The sequence below is a fragment of the Medicago sativa genome, chromosome 3 (genome assembly GCF_051527215.1).
Source record: "Medicago sativa cultivar Bolivia chromosome 3, Bolivia_mono, whole genome shotgun sequence".
NCBI lineage: Eukaryota > Viridiplantae > Streptophyta > Magnoliopsida > Fabales > Fabaceae > Medicago > Medicago sativa.
The window spans coordinates 79,608,432-79,623,125 of NC_140751.1; the positions used below are offsets into that span (position 1 = coordinate 79,608,432).

At 32.3% G+C, this 14,694-nt stretch overlaps 2 protein-coding genes across 4 annotated transcripts; both read left to right on the forward strand.

The window, feature by feature from the left end:
• The first annotated feature begins 691 nt into the window (after positions 1–691).
• LOC146940624 (zinc transporter 8-like) lies at positions 692–9,125 on the forward strand. Of its 3 annotated transcripts, XR_015032091.1 has the most exons (6): positions 692–1,365; positions 1,710–2,988; positions 3,068–3,141; positions 4,699–4,813; positions 6,874–6,995; positions 7,081–9,125. XR_015032091.1 is itself a non-coding variant. In XM_085754340.1 (3 exons), exons 1-3 carry the CDS (start codon positions 745–747, stop codon positions 8,712–8,714), a joined length of 1,077 nt encoding a protein of 358 aa, XP_085610466.1. In that variant the 5' UTR covers positions 692–744; the 3' UTR covers positions 8,715–9,125. The 3 variants fall into 3 exon arrangements, 1 of the variants encoding a protein (XP_085610466.1); XR_015032090.1 differs by having other exon boundaries at positions 6,874–9,125; XM_085754340.1 differs by lacking the exons at positions 3,068–3,141; positions 4,699–4,813; positions 6,874–6,995 and having other exon boundaries at positions 1,710–1,859; positions 8,409–9,125.
• Positions 9,126–12,618: 3,493 nt separating this feature from the next.
• On the forward strand, positions 12,619–14,676 carry LOC146940625 (zinc transporter 1-like). Its single transcript, XM_085754341.1, has 3 exons — positions 12,619–13,318; positions 13,479–13,628; positions 14,190–14,676. The coding sequence occupies exons 1-3, from the start codon at positions 12,704–12,706 to the stop codon at positions 14,493–14,495; spliced, it is 1,071 nt and encodes a 356-aa protein (XP_085610467.1). The 5' UTR covers positions 12,619–12,703; the 3' UTR covers positions 14,496–14,676.
• Positions 14,677–14,694: the final 18 nt, after the last annotated feature.

A 14,694-nucleotide genomic window follows, 5' to 3' on the forward strand; every position in this document is an offset into this window, starting at 1 on the left:
AGTATAAAGAAAAAGTGATCGAAACTTCAATTCTGAATCAGGTGCATATCCAAAGATTCTAAACTCATCTTAGCATTGTGGCACGGCAGCACCTTCCAAAACTTCAATCAACTTGAAAAGCACCCTTGTAGATATGTGCATTTTTTTCTTTGATGGTCCCTACTCTTTATTCCTTTTTTTCTCTTCCATTGGTTATTATTGATAGATAATATTCCCTATTTTCAAGTATTGAAACAGAAAGGGTTGACTGACTTTGAGCTTTATTATTTTATTTTATTTTTGAATATATATAAGATTTTGAGCTGTACATTTTCTACAAAAAAAAAGGAAATAAATATCGTCATTTTGCACGGTGGAAATGAAAAGTTTCGACATAATATCAATAAGTTTCCCCTTTGGCTAGTTGACTTCTCTATACTTAAAACACTTTAAAGCCAATCTCTTGACACTTATGTCGACATTCTAACAACATTACTTTTTATTTTTTAAATATTGAAACATTATTAGTCATATGAATGCTAACAAATTCCATAGTTTTTGCCGTCATATTACGTGCAGAATTCACATTATAACTGTAACCTTTAAGTCACATATTAGATATTCATTCACATCTCCATTTCCAAGACCTACAACATAAAACCCTATAGCCTAATCCTTATATATATTGCATCATTTCATCACCAGTTCCCTGCACAACTCTCTCAACCGATCACTCCCATATGCTTTGAGTTTCTAACCATTGAAATGGGATTCAAAAACAATAACAAAGTGTTTGTTTTCTCTATCTTGATCTTCCTTATAATCCCGACTTTAATAGCCGCAGAATGCACATGTGATGAAGAAGATGGAGATAGAGACAAATCCAAAGCTCTTCGCTATAAGATAGCAGCTTTAGTATCGATTCTAGTTGCAAGTGCAATTGGTGTTTGTATTCCACTTCTAGGCAAAGTGATACCGGCGTTAAGCCCCGAAAAAGATATATTTTTCATCATCAAAGCCTTTGCTGCTGGTGTGATTTTGGCAACCGGTTTCATTCATGTGCTTCCTGATGCTTTTGAGAATCTTACTTCTCCTTGTTTAAACGAACATCCTTGGGGTGATTTTCCATTCACTGGTTTTGTGGCTATGTGCACCGCTATGGGGACTCTTATGGTTGATACTTATGCCACTGCTTATTTTCAAAACCACTATTCTAACAAGGCACCAGCCCAGGTTGAGAGTGAGGTAACACCAGATGTGGAGAAGGATCATGAAGGACACGTGGATGTTCATACTCATGCTTCACATGGTCATGCACATCCCCATATGTCTTCTGTTTCTTCGGGTCCGTCAACAGAACTTCTTCGCCATAGGGTCATAACACAGGTATAATTATAATACAAACTTAGTTCTTCGCCATTTATGTTGATATATGTTTTGATGTATGTGTAAAATTCTTGTACATGCATATATAATAGTTAAACCCTTCTTTTGAATAAATATATAATTTATGTTGATATATGTTTTGATGTATGTGTAAAATTCTTGTACATGCATATATAATAGTTAAACCCTTCTTTTGAATAAATATATAATAATAGTAACAATTAAACTCTAATAATATATTCAATTTTTATTTTTTAATCATGTCATACGCAAAATAGTTCATATATTGATTGAAATACGGTGGTTTGACTTGATTCTGATAAATTATTTTGATTTCATAATAGGTATTAGAGTTGGGAATTATTGTTCACTCCGTTATAATAGGAATTTCTCTGGGTGCTTCAGAGAGTCCTAAAACCATAAGGCCATTGGTAGCTGCATTGACTTTTCATCAGTTCTTTGAAGGCATGGGACTTGGAAGTTGTATAACACAGGTATTTATTTATTTGTATTTTTTTTTTCTTTCAAAAAAAGTTTATTTGTATTTTTTTAAGTATATGTATAACTCAGATATTGCATTTGTGACATATATCATTCAACTATAAGAAATTATTTAATTATCAAACTATTTCTGACTGTACATGGGACCATGTGTTTGCATATCACTCAACTATAGAAAATTATTTAATTTGTATCAAAATATATCTGACTGTTCATGAGCCCATGTGCTTGGGACCATGTGTTTGGTTTGGTTGTTGTGAAACACAAACTATAGAAAAGATAGGATAAGACTTTTCAAACCTTGGTTTTTTTAATGAAGTTTCAAATGTAGGTGATGTGAACTTTTCAATAAACTTGGGCTGATAAAGATAAGACACTTTAAGATACTAGTATTTATCTTTGACTTATATGTCAGACATTTTATTCCTCTCAATCTTTGTGTGACCAATGCATTTTGTTGGGTTTCCATTGTTTGTTCCTATATCGCACTACTAGAAAATATACATTTGACATCAGGGCTTTCACATCAGTGGATAAATACCCGAAGGGAAAGAACTTTGGAGAAGGTTTTCACATCAGCTGAGGAAATGCCTGAGGGGAACAACAGATACTAAAGAGTTTTCACATCTGTGGAACTAATGCCTGAGGGCAAAGATAAACGCGGTGGCAATTTCGTAATATTAGCAAACTTTACATCAAACATTGTTCACATCAGTGGATAAAGTCAGCCGAAGGGAAAACAAATAAAAAATAAACAAATATGAAATTAGTCATTCTTTTCACTCGCGTTTTGTCTCTCTTCTTGACCCACCACCAAAACCCTCAAAATCTCCACCTCCAATTTCAGTCCCAAATTCGTCCCAACCACCACAAATATCCATTCAATTGAGTTTCTTTTCAATTTTATTCAACTGGGTTAGAAGGATCGATTGAGTTCACTTCCCTTTAGTTGAAGCAAAACCCTAGATCTACAATGCTCTTCATCTGCTGGCCAGTTCCTTTCTTCGTAAAAGAAGCCGTCGAGGACAGATAAGACTGCAACTTCAGTGATTTAGTATATAGTCACGACTATTCCTCTCCGTTGGCCTCTCGCCGCCGTCTCCTGAAAACCCCAAATCTCTGGTCTTCACTCAATCTCATCTTCTTATAATGGGTTTCATACAAGAATATTTGAAGTTTATTTTTGTTCTTTTCCTTGTAGGTTGTTTTGAAGATGTCATTAATGGCCAAAAGACACTTTATTCTCTGCAGCGATGAAGGTGTAAGAATTAGCTGGTATGTATTTCTCAGTTCCTCCTTTCAATTCACACTTTCTCTCTTTGAAAACCCTTTTCATTTTCTTTTATTTAATCTTTATTTTTTTTGTTGTTTCTGATTATTTAGTCAACGTGTTTGGTGAATTTTGTGTTTAATGATTGTTCAGCGAAAACAAATTTGAAGTCCCTCTCATAAGTTGTTCTTATCACTGATGCTATTGTGAATTTGGGTTTGAACTAGGAGTTACTACTTTTTTTTTTTAAGATTTTTTTTTATTTGTGGTAGTTTGTTTTTTCTTAATGCATTCAAAAGGATTTTTTTATTTGCGTGGTTAAATGGAATAATAGAAACACGGAAGGCCAAGAACACTATGTATCTAAGGAAGAATTGGATTTTTTTTCTTAATGGATTTTTTGCATGGTCAAGTGAAGAATTGTCTAGATTAAATGATAATAAGTGTGGTGCTTATGTCATAGTGTAGGCTGCATACTATTTGATAATCAAACATTTTAAATGTAAAAATACTTCAAAAGAACTTTGAACTAAGAATGGATCAAATTAATGTTTGACATAATTAGAGCCTATAAATCATTGAAACAACATATATAATTTGCAACTGTTGCTTTCTTTAGATCCAAATTTTATGTGGCTATTCTAGATGATACACCACTGTGAAGGTATATAAATAGTTTGAGCATATATATATATATATATATATATATATATATATATATATATATATATATATTGTAATGAAGCAAGTATATTATTCTTGTAGGCTAGCCATTGCCTCTATTTTTTTTTAAATGACTGACTTTACTTTATTGAGGCAGTTCCATCCTTTTGTCTCTAATACTTCAATCCCACTTTGTCAATATTGCAAGACAGGGCATCTGAAGCAAATGAGTTTTCATTACATCTTGTAGGCTAGCCATTGCCTCCATGAATATCCACTTGACAGAAACAAAAAAAAAAAGCAGAATTTCATAGTCTTTGAATTGATTTGTTCACGTCAATATGCATTTAACTTTCTCTCTATCACTACTAACCTTATTTCAAAATTTAGCAAAAACTGCATCAAGGGTTAATTTTGGGATTGTTCTATCTTTTTTCTTTCAATGCATGAAGGATTTATAGTCAGTGTTTGTATCTCAATTTTGTCTTCTTTGCTTGTTCCTAGAGATAGTAAAATCCATACTTTAAACCTTTGGAGGAAATGGTTTGTCAAATATTAAATCGACCATGAGACAGAAAACCTTGAAATTTGTCATGAACTTGGTAGTGTCTTATAGTTGAAATTTGCTTATCATTTTGAAAATGGGGAGTGATTTATTTAGTGGAGTAGCATGCAATAGAATCAAAGAAGGTAATTGAAATAAATAGTTTGAGGATGAAAACCATATCTGATGTCATTGATATTATTAATGGAATGCATAACACTTATGATTAGTTATTATTAACGGGTTAAATGTTTTGATGTAACCAATGTGTTTGGTGTTTTACTTTTGTGATAGTTAAGTTGTGTTGGAGGATTTTAGTTTGATTTACTGATTATTATCCGATTTAATTGTACAGATATGCTACGTAGGTGAATGATAATATCGTGCATTTAGGATCTGCTTCTTGCCCTCTTTGAGAAGACATTGAGGAACTATCTGCAAACCACTTTCGATTTGCTAAGTGAATTTAGGTCAGTAGCTTCCTCCTCCGCCTGGTTCGATTTGCTTTGAATTTTGACGGTACTGCTAAAATATGGTGTGGTTGTTTGCTATAAAATAGTAATGGTCTTTGGTTGATAGTCCACTATTTTCTATGGAGTGTCTTGGAAGGCTTCCTGTTTCTGGTTTCTTGTATTTGGCAATCTTATTTTCCTCTTGTTCATGTCTCTTCGTGCTTTGGAATTTTTTTATGACCTTTATGTCTTATAAAGTCCCAATGTATTACCATTATGGAATCATTGTTGCAATGGAGTCTAATGCTGGTGGTTTATTTGCTGTAACGTTTGGATTTAGGGACTACTATTTGAGTGGTAAAAAGCTTTGTCTCTCATGTTCACGCTTGTTTTTCTCGTGTTAGCATAGTATCTCTATGAGGAGGATTTTTAGCTTGTTTGCCATTCTGTTCAGTCTTAACTTACAAGGTTGTTAAATCAATCATCAACAATGTATTTGTTTTTGCTCTATCTCGGGTACGTCTTGTGCTTGGGTGTCAATTTTTTCTAATATGTTTAGCCGTTAAAAATAAAAATAAAAATTATACCTCTGCAATTTGCAACTGATCATATGTGAACTGAGATCCCTTCACTTTAACCAGCAAATGTTGAACATGTAAGTTTATCTTTAATTATATCATATATACATAAATGAACTTGTACTAGATTTTGGTTGATGTTCTGTGTGGAAAACTAATTGAGTTGTTTAGGGGTACTAGATGCTAATTTAGTTTTAATTTGTGCAACATGAAGCCAATGGCAGAATGAAAGGTTGGATTATAGTCATTGTATCACATTAGTTACTTTTGTTTACAATTTTTGTACGAAGTATTTAACAGGAACAAAGAAACCCATTCCACCCTATTACTATTTAGTTGAATATAACATGTGTTAAATTAGTACTTTTAATTTAAAATTTGTGTAGGTTAGATGTCACTAAATCTATAGCTTCATTTATATTATTACATTTGAACCTATATGACTATAAACATGTACTGTGTTACTTCTTAGATAAAAAATAATAATAATTAGGATGCTTGATTTATTAAGTATCCTTGTCTTAATATTGTTATGCATATTACCTACATAAGTAACTTTCTTGTGTGGTTTGCTATGCTTTAAAAAATGGATAAATTCAGTATAATAGAGCTAAATTTTAAGTTGTGTTTTTTATGATAACAATGAGTTTAAAAATATGTTTTTAGTTAATCAAATCGAGGTAATTGTGTAAGCTGTGGTTTTTTTTTCCAAGTGCTGGTATTGGCTGGTTGGCAGCACATTGTTTCTACTGTTTTGGTGCCCAGGTTCTGCTTTTGCCCTTTGTTTTGGGGTGTTCCTGTGTCCCTGCTTTTTTTCGGGTACTGTTTTTAGTTGGTTTCTGTTAGGAGGCCGGTCTGTTTTAGCATTCTTGTTTTTCTGATTTCAACCATTGTAGATACTTGAGTTCGTCCCTTTTGATTCAATAAATTCCATTTTCCTTTCCTTAGATTTGTGGGTTCTATCACAGGAGGCCTACTAATAATAATATGATAGAATAAGGATGGTAATGTGACTGCTATTTGGTAGCTTATTTATTTGGATTGGTTTGGAAAGATTTGGTTCTCTAATTCATATAGGTTGTGATAGTTTTTAGGAGTTACCTTATGTTCGTCCAGCAATTTGTATTTTTTATTTTTCATGCAACTATTGTTGTGGGAATTTATTCCACAAGTTGATATCTTGAAGGTGCAAGTTGCTTTCTTAATTCAAATGCAAAATTCTAGAGAAAAGAGGTAACTTTCATCACTTAAGGATATATTGATTTAGGGATCTTTGATAAATCACATTAGTTTATTATTTATTGCTTGTGGTAACCGAGTTGCTCAATAGTGAATTGAGTAAGTAAGTTCAATAGTTGTTGGTGTGGCAGCAAGCGCATGTGGCCTAGTGGGTCATATTTAGTATTTATTGCCAATATTGTCTTATTTTTTTCTTTTAATCATTGTCTTATTCACCGGCCTTTTTAGAACTTGCTAATCATTGCCTTTTTTCCTTTATAGCCAACAAATTTAGAATCAGCACCAAAACGCCATGAGAACCAAAATGCCATGAGAAGTGGATAAGGTCGGCACGGCGAAAGTCTATGTGAAAGGGTATAATTATAAGTATTGTCGATAAAATTGTAAGTATTCAATCGACGTAAACTGTCTATGTGAAAGGGTAGAATTTTAATAGAGCTGTGATAGATTCTGGTATGTACTATGCAGAGACCGCAATGTGGGAAAGTGGTACTATTATGCAAATGATAAATCTGTGGCAGATCTTATTTTATAGATGTTGGTTTTATTTTATGATTCAATTATCATGTTAATTAATTAGTCACATATTTGGGATAATGTGTAGTTTACATGTTGGTCGTTTTGCGTATGATAATGGTGGAATTAATTACATTAAAATTCAACAATGTTTGTATATTATAATTTGGTAAGTTTACATGTTATATAGAGTTGTATTTTTTTTCCAAATGTTATTGTATGTTTGAATTATAACTAACAAAGCATGATAACCTGTTTTCTAATGATTTATATATATAAGGTTTATCTGCTTTGGGTTATAATTTGATGCAGATTTGGATCTGTAGTTAGCTTTTGCACAATTAATTGTATAATATATGTATTTTTCACGTCATTGGGAATGTCAACTGATGTGAAATATGAATTTAAATAAAAATGGAATACAAATTCACATCGGTGAATCTTCTACCTGATGTGAAATATAATTATATGATATCTGTTACAATGGTATAACCGATGTGAAAACCTTTGATATTGTATTAAATATTCACATATCAAATCAGTGAATTCCAGCCTGATGTGGAAAATGTCTTAACACATCGGTTTGGTACCCGATGTGAAATGGTGGAGACATTTAACATCACCTTTAGTCACATCGGTTGGGACCCGATGTGAAATGTCGATTTCCACTGATGTTAAATGTAATTTCTGTATATGTTCAAAAGATGCCAAACTCCACTATTGTTTATTCAAAGATATCATGTTTTTGAACTATGTTTTTTTATATTATTTTTTTCCCTTTTTCTAGCACCACTCTTTAATATGTTTTTCTTTGCTCATATTTCTTAATTTGTATTGGGACTGCTTTCCGCAAAAAAGAGTTCTCATAACATCACCTTTTGCATGAAATTTGAATTTTTCTAATTTCAATCATGGAAAGCATGAAAACAGTATCACCTTCAACCGAATCTCATCAGAAATCAAATATTTCAACTAACAATGTCAATCTTTTCTAAAACATTTATTTGTTGTTTGACTATACAGAACACAATAACCATTTACTATCACTATTTTCTAATAACTCCTTTGAATATTACTCACACTAGCCACAACTAAAGGTTTACCAATTTAATAGCATTGGAAATACTTGCAAAAAGGTTATCATATTTCACACGTTATGAAATCATATAAAATTGAAATAGTAAACAAACTTATCTTACAAGTTATGTGTTAATTATATTTTAAGAACTTTGTGCACCTTATAATTGTTTGCTGACTTATTGGATGTGTGATCATTGCAGGCAAATTTCAAGAGTCTATCAATTACAATTATGGGATTGTTCTTTGCTTTGACTACTCCAGTAGGAATTGCAATTGGCATAGGGATCAGTAGTGGTTATGATGAGAACAGTCCAACCGCCCTTATCGTTGAGGGAATATTCAATGCAGCATCGTCTGGGATCTTAATCTATATGGCACTTGTAGATCTTCTTGCTGCCGATTTTATGAATCCAAGGATGCAAAAGAGTGGTAGACTTCGATTAGGATGCAATATATCTCTTCTATTAGGATCTGGTCTTATGTCTCTTATAGCCAAATGGGCTTAGATGTTTATATATTTTTTATTATAAATTTTCCTTTCCTTCCAAAATTTCATTTAAAGTCGCTTATGATCTCCAAATATACCTATAACATAGACCTATTGTCGGTGAGTGCATGAATATAAACTTCCATATCACGTCACATTTTGGTTCCTATGAACTATTTGGAAGTTGAAAAATGAGTGCATATTTTTGAATGAGTCAGATTTATGTGTAATTTTGGTTTTTGGATCACATTATGGTGTTCTCGTGACTAGGTTGAAGTTGGACTGGTGTGTATATAATGAGTAGTGTGTTGACCCTGTACGATGTATTTGAAGGCCATAGTTCCTTTGGCTAGATGGGTTTGGCAAGGTCGTGGTTATTGTCTAATGCTTTTTCTTCTCTTATGCTTGATTTTTAATATTTGGATTAGAATATATCTTATACTCTTATCTTAATATACTTTAATTCTTTTGGTTGTTTAAAAAAAAAATGTTTTTCAACTTGATGTCATGTGTCCATACATACAGTGATCAAGAATTTGCTTCAGGATGTTTTTTAGTTCATAAAAATGTATGCTAAAGATTTGTCTATATACTTCTTTCGGTAAACTGCAACAAAAGTTTGAATAATGAAGAACAAGGAAAAGCAAAACTAGTTTCGGATTTGATTTATTGGTATGAACATATTTCATCAGAAACGACATAACTTGACTTGAGTTGACATCCTATATTTATAAGTTTACATCTACAGAGTTTGAACTAATCTACGGAAAAGCCATAATGATGGAATAAAAAGATGCACATGAATTCACTTCTTTCCAAGATATGATATCTCAAAGATGTGATCATGTGTGCATGAGAAAGTAAATGAAGATCCTAAATTGAATCTAAGAGATACAATAATGTATATATCAGAAACAAAAAGAAGACAAAGATGTTATAGTATCGCATCCTTGAAGGATAAAAAATAGAGTTTAGAGGTATCAATGAGTCCTTTATCATCAATGTCAGAATATCATGCCAAACATGTGGATAAACATCGCCTGCATAGTGCTTACCTTAATATAAGTGACCAGTTCATTGATCACTTGATTAGTTTTGCACAACTCATAAGTTTCTTTTATAAAGGTTTATGCATTGGGGAATAGAAAGAAATTGACATCAAGAAAAAGGAGGAGTTTGTATTTGTTGTATAGATGATGAAAAAAATTGCAAGTTAAAATGCTATGCTAAAAATAATGAACATTCTATTTACCAATAAATTTTTTAGTATCTAGTAACTATCTTGTCAAAAATAAATAGGCAAACATATATAAGTTATAAGAGCATTGCAATTGTAGGTTGCAGCTAGCTTACCTTCAAGATTTTCAAAGTGCTGCTTAGAATTCTTGGGACTGATATGACTATCCCACCACCAAGAATGTGACTTCCTTAATTCCAACCTCTTCATTTGCTTGCTAGACTGAAGTGAACCTAACATAAGAAAAGAACCAACCATCATTATGTGCAAATAAGCTTTACTAGCATAATAACACATGTATTTACATAACCTTTAGCTCAAGTTCCGCGACGTTTTCCCCAGAAGCAGCCGTTTTCCAGAGCAAGTGTTAGCTAGCTCCTGAAATTATGATACAACAATAATCACAAATCAGCATGCTTATGTCGATGGGAGTAATCTATCTAACATTACTCTTAAGCCAGCCATACATACATACATACATACATACATATATATATATATATATATATATATATATATATATATATCATGTATTCATAGTCTTCAAATATATATATAAAGCTTATCAATAAGAGCAGGAAACATTATGGATCCTGGGAATCTAAAGCTTATGCTGGCAACATTTGTTCGTAGTACTTCCCTCAAAAAAAAAAAAAAACATTTGTTCGTAGTAGTAAAGAAGGTGTGCATTGCATTTTGGGATTTACATGATTGGATCTTAGTTGGGCCTTTGTTCGATATTGGTCTATTGGGCCAAAGATGTATTTTGGACCCATTGTTGGGCTTCTGTTCGGGGCTAGATTAACGAGGGAAAGTTACTAAATAGGCCCCTCAATTACGCTTTCGATCCGGACATAACTCTCGATCGGCTTTTTTTAGCCAAGTGAGCAATTTTGATGGGTCTATTGAGCAATCATCGGAAAAGCCAAAAATAGGAACCACTGTTATCAAAAGTCCCATTTATCTAGTAGAGAGCCTTCTCTTCTTAGGAGAAATAGTGTTATCAAAATCATGAATAAACGATAATTTTTCTTATCACATGTAGACGATTTAATATTCCTAAAGTCATAATCTAACGAACAATTATCCTATGTGTGGTTAAAAAGCCTATGGTCAGTATCAGAATATTCCCTAGATTAAATTTGAAATTGATAAGATAAAGAAAATCATTAAGCACAAAAATAACTGAATCATCCTATGCATTCAATTGCATAAAAGGACTCGTGAATTACATAGTTCAAGTAATCAAAATAACTGAATCATCCTATGCATTCAATTGCATAAAAGGACTCGTGAATTACATAGTTCAAGTAATCCGAAGAGGTTCATCTACGTCATACTCAATAGAGATTTATCTACTCATAATAGGAAGATGCATTACAATGGATATTGGGAAATCGCACATTTAAAATATGAATTTTAGCCCTCAAATCCTGTTTCCAAGAGTTGATGCCACTTTTTTCTTCCCAAAAGGCCTTCAATCGTATTCTCTAGGTAAATACTTCAAAAACCCTTGTGTTTTGCTAAACTTTGGCCTTCATAACGATAAATTTCACACAGAAACGCCTTGCACCCCAGGTGATCTGCAAAATGGATTGATCTTTAACCGCTAGAATGATTTTACTCCATAGACGAACGCAAGTTGCATGAGACAAAACTTTGGCATTTTTTCTTTCATACTCTTTCTTCAACTGTGATATGGCTTTGTATCTCCATAACTTCTATAACGGCATTCATATCAATTATGTTAAAGTTCCTTTTAATAAAGATAGTTTAGTGATTAATGCTGGAAATAAAACTGCTTGTCAAGGTATTCTTAGAGTTCGCAATAATAGGTTTCTTTGTGCTTTTACATAAAACATCTAAAATCATGATGCAAAATTTAGAAACAGGACTTAAGTGACCGATGTTCAATTTAAGGGACTGAATATGATTTCAATTTCACATATTTGAGAGATTACATTGATCAAGCTTTACAATTTTAAGAAAAAATTTTGATTGGGAAAAAAGTGATTGAAACTTCAACTCTCATAATTCGTAAACTCGAGTTTACATAAATAAAATGAGGTAAACTCTCGAGTTGTAAAAACTCCCAATTCCATGGCCCTTGAGGTTGTTAAAAAGCAAGTCCTTGCGATTAATATAAATTGATTTTTTTTTTTGGAGAGAATTACGAATTAAATCAATACATATAATATTGCGTTTTCAAATATTTAATGATAAATATGTCAACAAAGATATTTAAAATATAAAACATTAATTCCTTTTTCTTTAAAAAAAATAAAATTGATGCCTTTTTTTTTTTGGGTAAAAAAAAATTGAAGACTTCAAGCTGTTAAAAAAATTTCATCATTTTTTTTTTTTTGTGAAGAATAGAAATATCGTCATTTACCAATGAGTTTTGAAACAATAACAATAAGTTTCCCTATGGCTAGTTGACTTTCCACATTTAATTTACTTACTTAAACAAAAAAACTTCTGTTTATTACTAGTTATGTCGACATTTTAACCACATTATTAGTCTAATCAAACAAACAACAGTCATATGAACAGAAACAAAAACTATGATGTTGCCGTCATCACGTGCTTATGACCTCGAAATCTCATATTTAATATTCAAATATTTCTTTTTCGAAATCCCAGAATTCACGTAACAATTATATAAATTCATCTTTATCAATTGTTCACAATACACACATTTTGTGCATTGTTTCATCTCTCCCTGCACAACTGTAACATAACCATATTTCTTTGGGTTTCTAACCATTGAAATGGGATTCAAAAAAATTATGAAAGTCTTAGTTTTTTCTGTCTTGATCTTCCTCATATTCCCGACTCTAATAGCCGCAGAATGCACGTGTGATGAGGAAGATGGAGATAGAGACAAAGCCAAAGCCCTACGTTACAAAATAGCAGCTTTAGTGTCAATTTTAGTTGCAAGTGCAATTGGTGTTTGTATCCCACTTCTTGGCAAAGTCATACCCGCGTTAAGCCCTGAAAAAGATATATTTTTCATCATTAAAACCTTTGCTGCCGGTGTGATATTATCCACCGGTTTCATTCATGTGCTTCCTGATGCTTTTGAGAATCTTACTTCACCTTGTTTAAACGAACATCCTTGGGGTGATTTTCCATTCACAGGTTTTGTGGCTATGTGCACTGCTATGGGGTCTCTCATGGTTGATACTTATGCCACCGCTTATTTTCAGAATCGTTATTCTAAAAGGGCATCAACGCTGACACAGGTTAAGAGTCATGAGGCAACCTTAGATGTGGAGCAACAAGGACATGTGCATGTTCATACTCATGCATCCCATGGTCATGCACATGGCCATGTTTCTTCCGATCCTTCATCAGAACTTCTTCGTCATAGGGTCATATCACAGGTAATGATATTTTATATATAATTTTCATTATGTTCTAACTATGAAAGACTTTTGATTAATTTTTTTTGTTTTTTTAATCATATCACATATTAGATTGATAAATATTGATTTTTTTAGTTAACATTGATTGTGATTTAATATTGTTTTGATTTCATTATAGGTGTTGGAGTTAGGGATTATTGTCCACTCTGTTATAATAGGAATCTCTCTCGGTGCTTCAGAGAGTCCTAAAACCATAAGGCCGCTTGTAGCTGCATTGACCTTTCATCAATTTTTTGAGGGCATGGGACTTGGAAGTTGTATAACTCAGGTAGTGCATAATACCTATCCATGAATTATGGAATATGATTTAATTTTTATAAGGCTAATATTTATGAGTGTAAATGGGACCATATGTTTGTTTGGTTGGTGTCAAACATGAAATGATACTATGAGTCAGGATTACTTTTCAAACCTTGATTTCATTATGAAGTTTCAAATACATGTACGGTTGGATCTTTAAAGATAAGATACTTGAATATAGTACTTATTTGACTTACATGTTTGTTTTAACAAGAGAAATTACTGCACAGCATTTTGTAACCAATGTATTTGTTGGATGCCCTTGTTTGTTCCTAAATGTTCAAAATTAGCCAAACTCCCTTATAGTTTCTATAGCTATGCTAATACTCAAGAGGAAAAAAAATGTTATTATACTTCACATTTTTGTTCCAAAGTCATATAAACTGAAATAGTAAACAAAACTAATTCCTAGAAGTTATGTTAGTTGAACTTTTTTATTTATGTATGGTTGAAATTGTGCACCTTAATTGAATTTAAACAAGAAAACAATCATGGGATTATTGACTTATTGAAAGTGCAACCATTGCAGGCAAATTTCAAGAGTCTATCAATTACAATCATGGGATTATTCTTTGCTTTGACTACTCCAGTAGGAATTGGAATTGGTTTAGGGATTAGCAATGTTTATGATGAGAACAGTCCAAACGCACTTATTGTTGAAGGAATCTTTAATGCAGCTTCAGCTGGTATCTTAATCTATATGGCACTTGTAGATCTTCTTGCAGCTGATTTTATGAATCCAAGGATGCAAAAGAGTGGTAAACTTCGATTAGGATGCAATCTATCCCTTTTATTAGGAGCTGGTTGTATGTCTCTTCTAGCCAAATGGGCTTAAGAGTTTGTACAATTTTTAGTTTAGTTTTTCATTTCCTTCCAAAATTTTATTTTAAAGTCATTGATGATTTTCAAATATGCCTGTAATAACAGTAGAACTATTGTTGGTTCCATTATCACATTATATTTTGGTCTTACGGGCTATTTGGAAGTTAATAAATGAGTGCGCATTCTTTTAGCAAGTCTGATTTATGTGTTAT

Excerpts from the sequence above, each read along its gene's own strand:
- LOC146940624 (XM_085754340.1), top strand. The coding sequence starts at position 745 with ATGGGATTCAAAAACAATAACAAAGTGTTTGTTTTCTCTATCTTGATC. Across the intron at positions 1,366-1,709 it reads GCCATAGGGTCATAACACAG|GTATTAGAGTTGGGAATTAT; the intron begins GTATAATTATAA and ends ATTTCATAATAG. Across the intron at positions 1,860-8,408 it reads TTGGAAGTTGTATAACACAG|GCAAATTTCAAGAGTCTATC; the intron begins GTATTTATTTAT and ends TGATCATTGCAG.
- LOC146940625 (XM_085754341.1), top strand. The coding sequence starts at position 12,704 with ATGGGATTCAAAAAAATTATGAAAGTCTTAGTTTTTTCTGTCTTGATC. Across the intron at positions 13,319-13,478 it reads GTCATAGGGTCATATCACAG|GTGTTGGAGTTAGGGATTAT; the intron begins GTAATGATATTT and ends ATTTCATTATAG. Across the intron at positions 13,629-14,189 it reads TTGGAAGTTGTATAACTCAG|GCAAATTTCAAGAGTCTATC; the intron begins GTAGTGCATAAT and ends CAACCATTGCAG.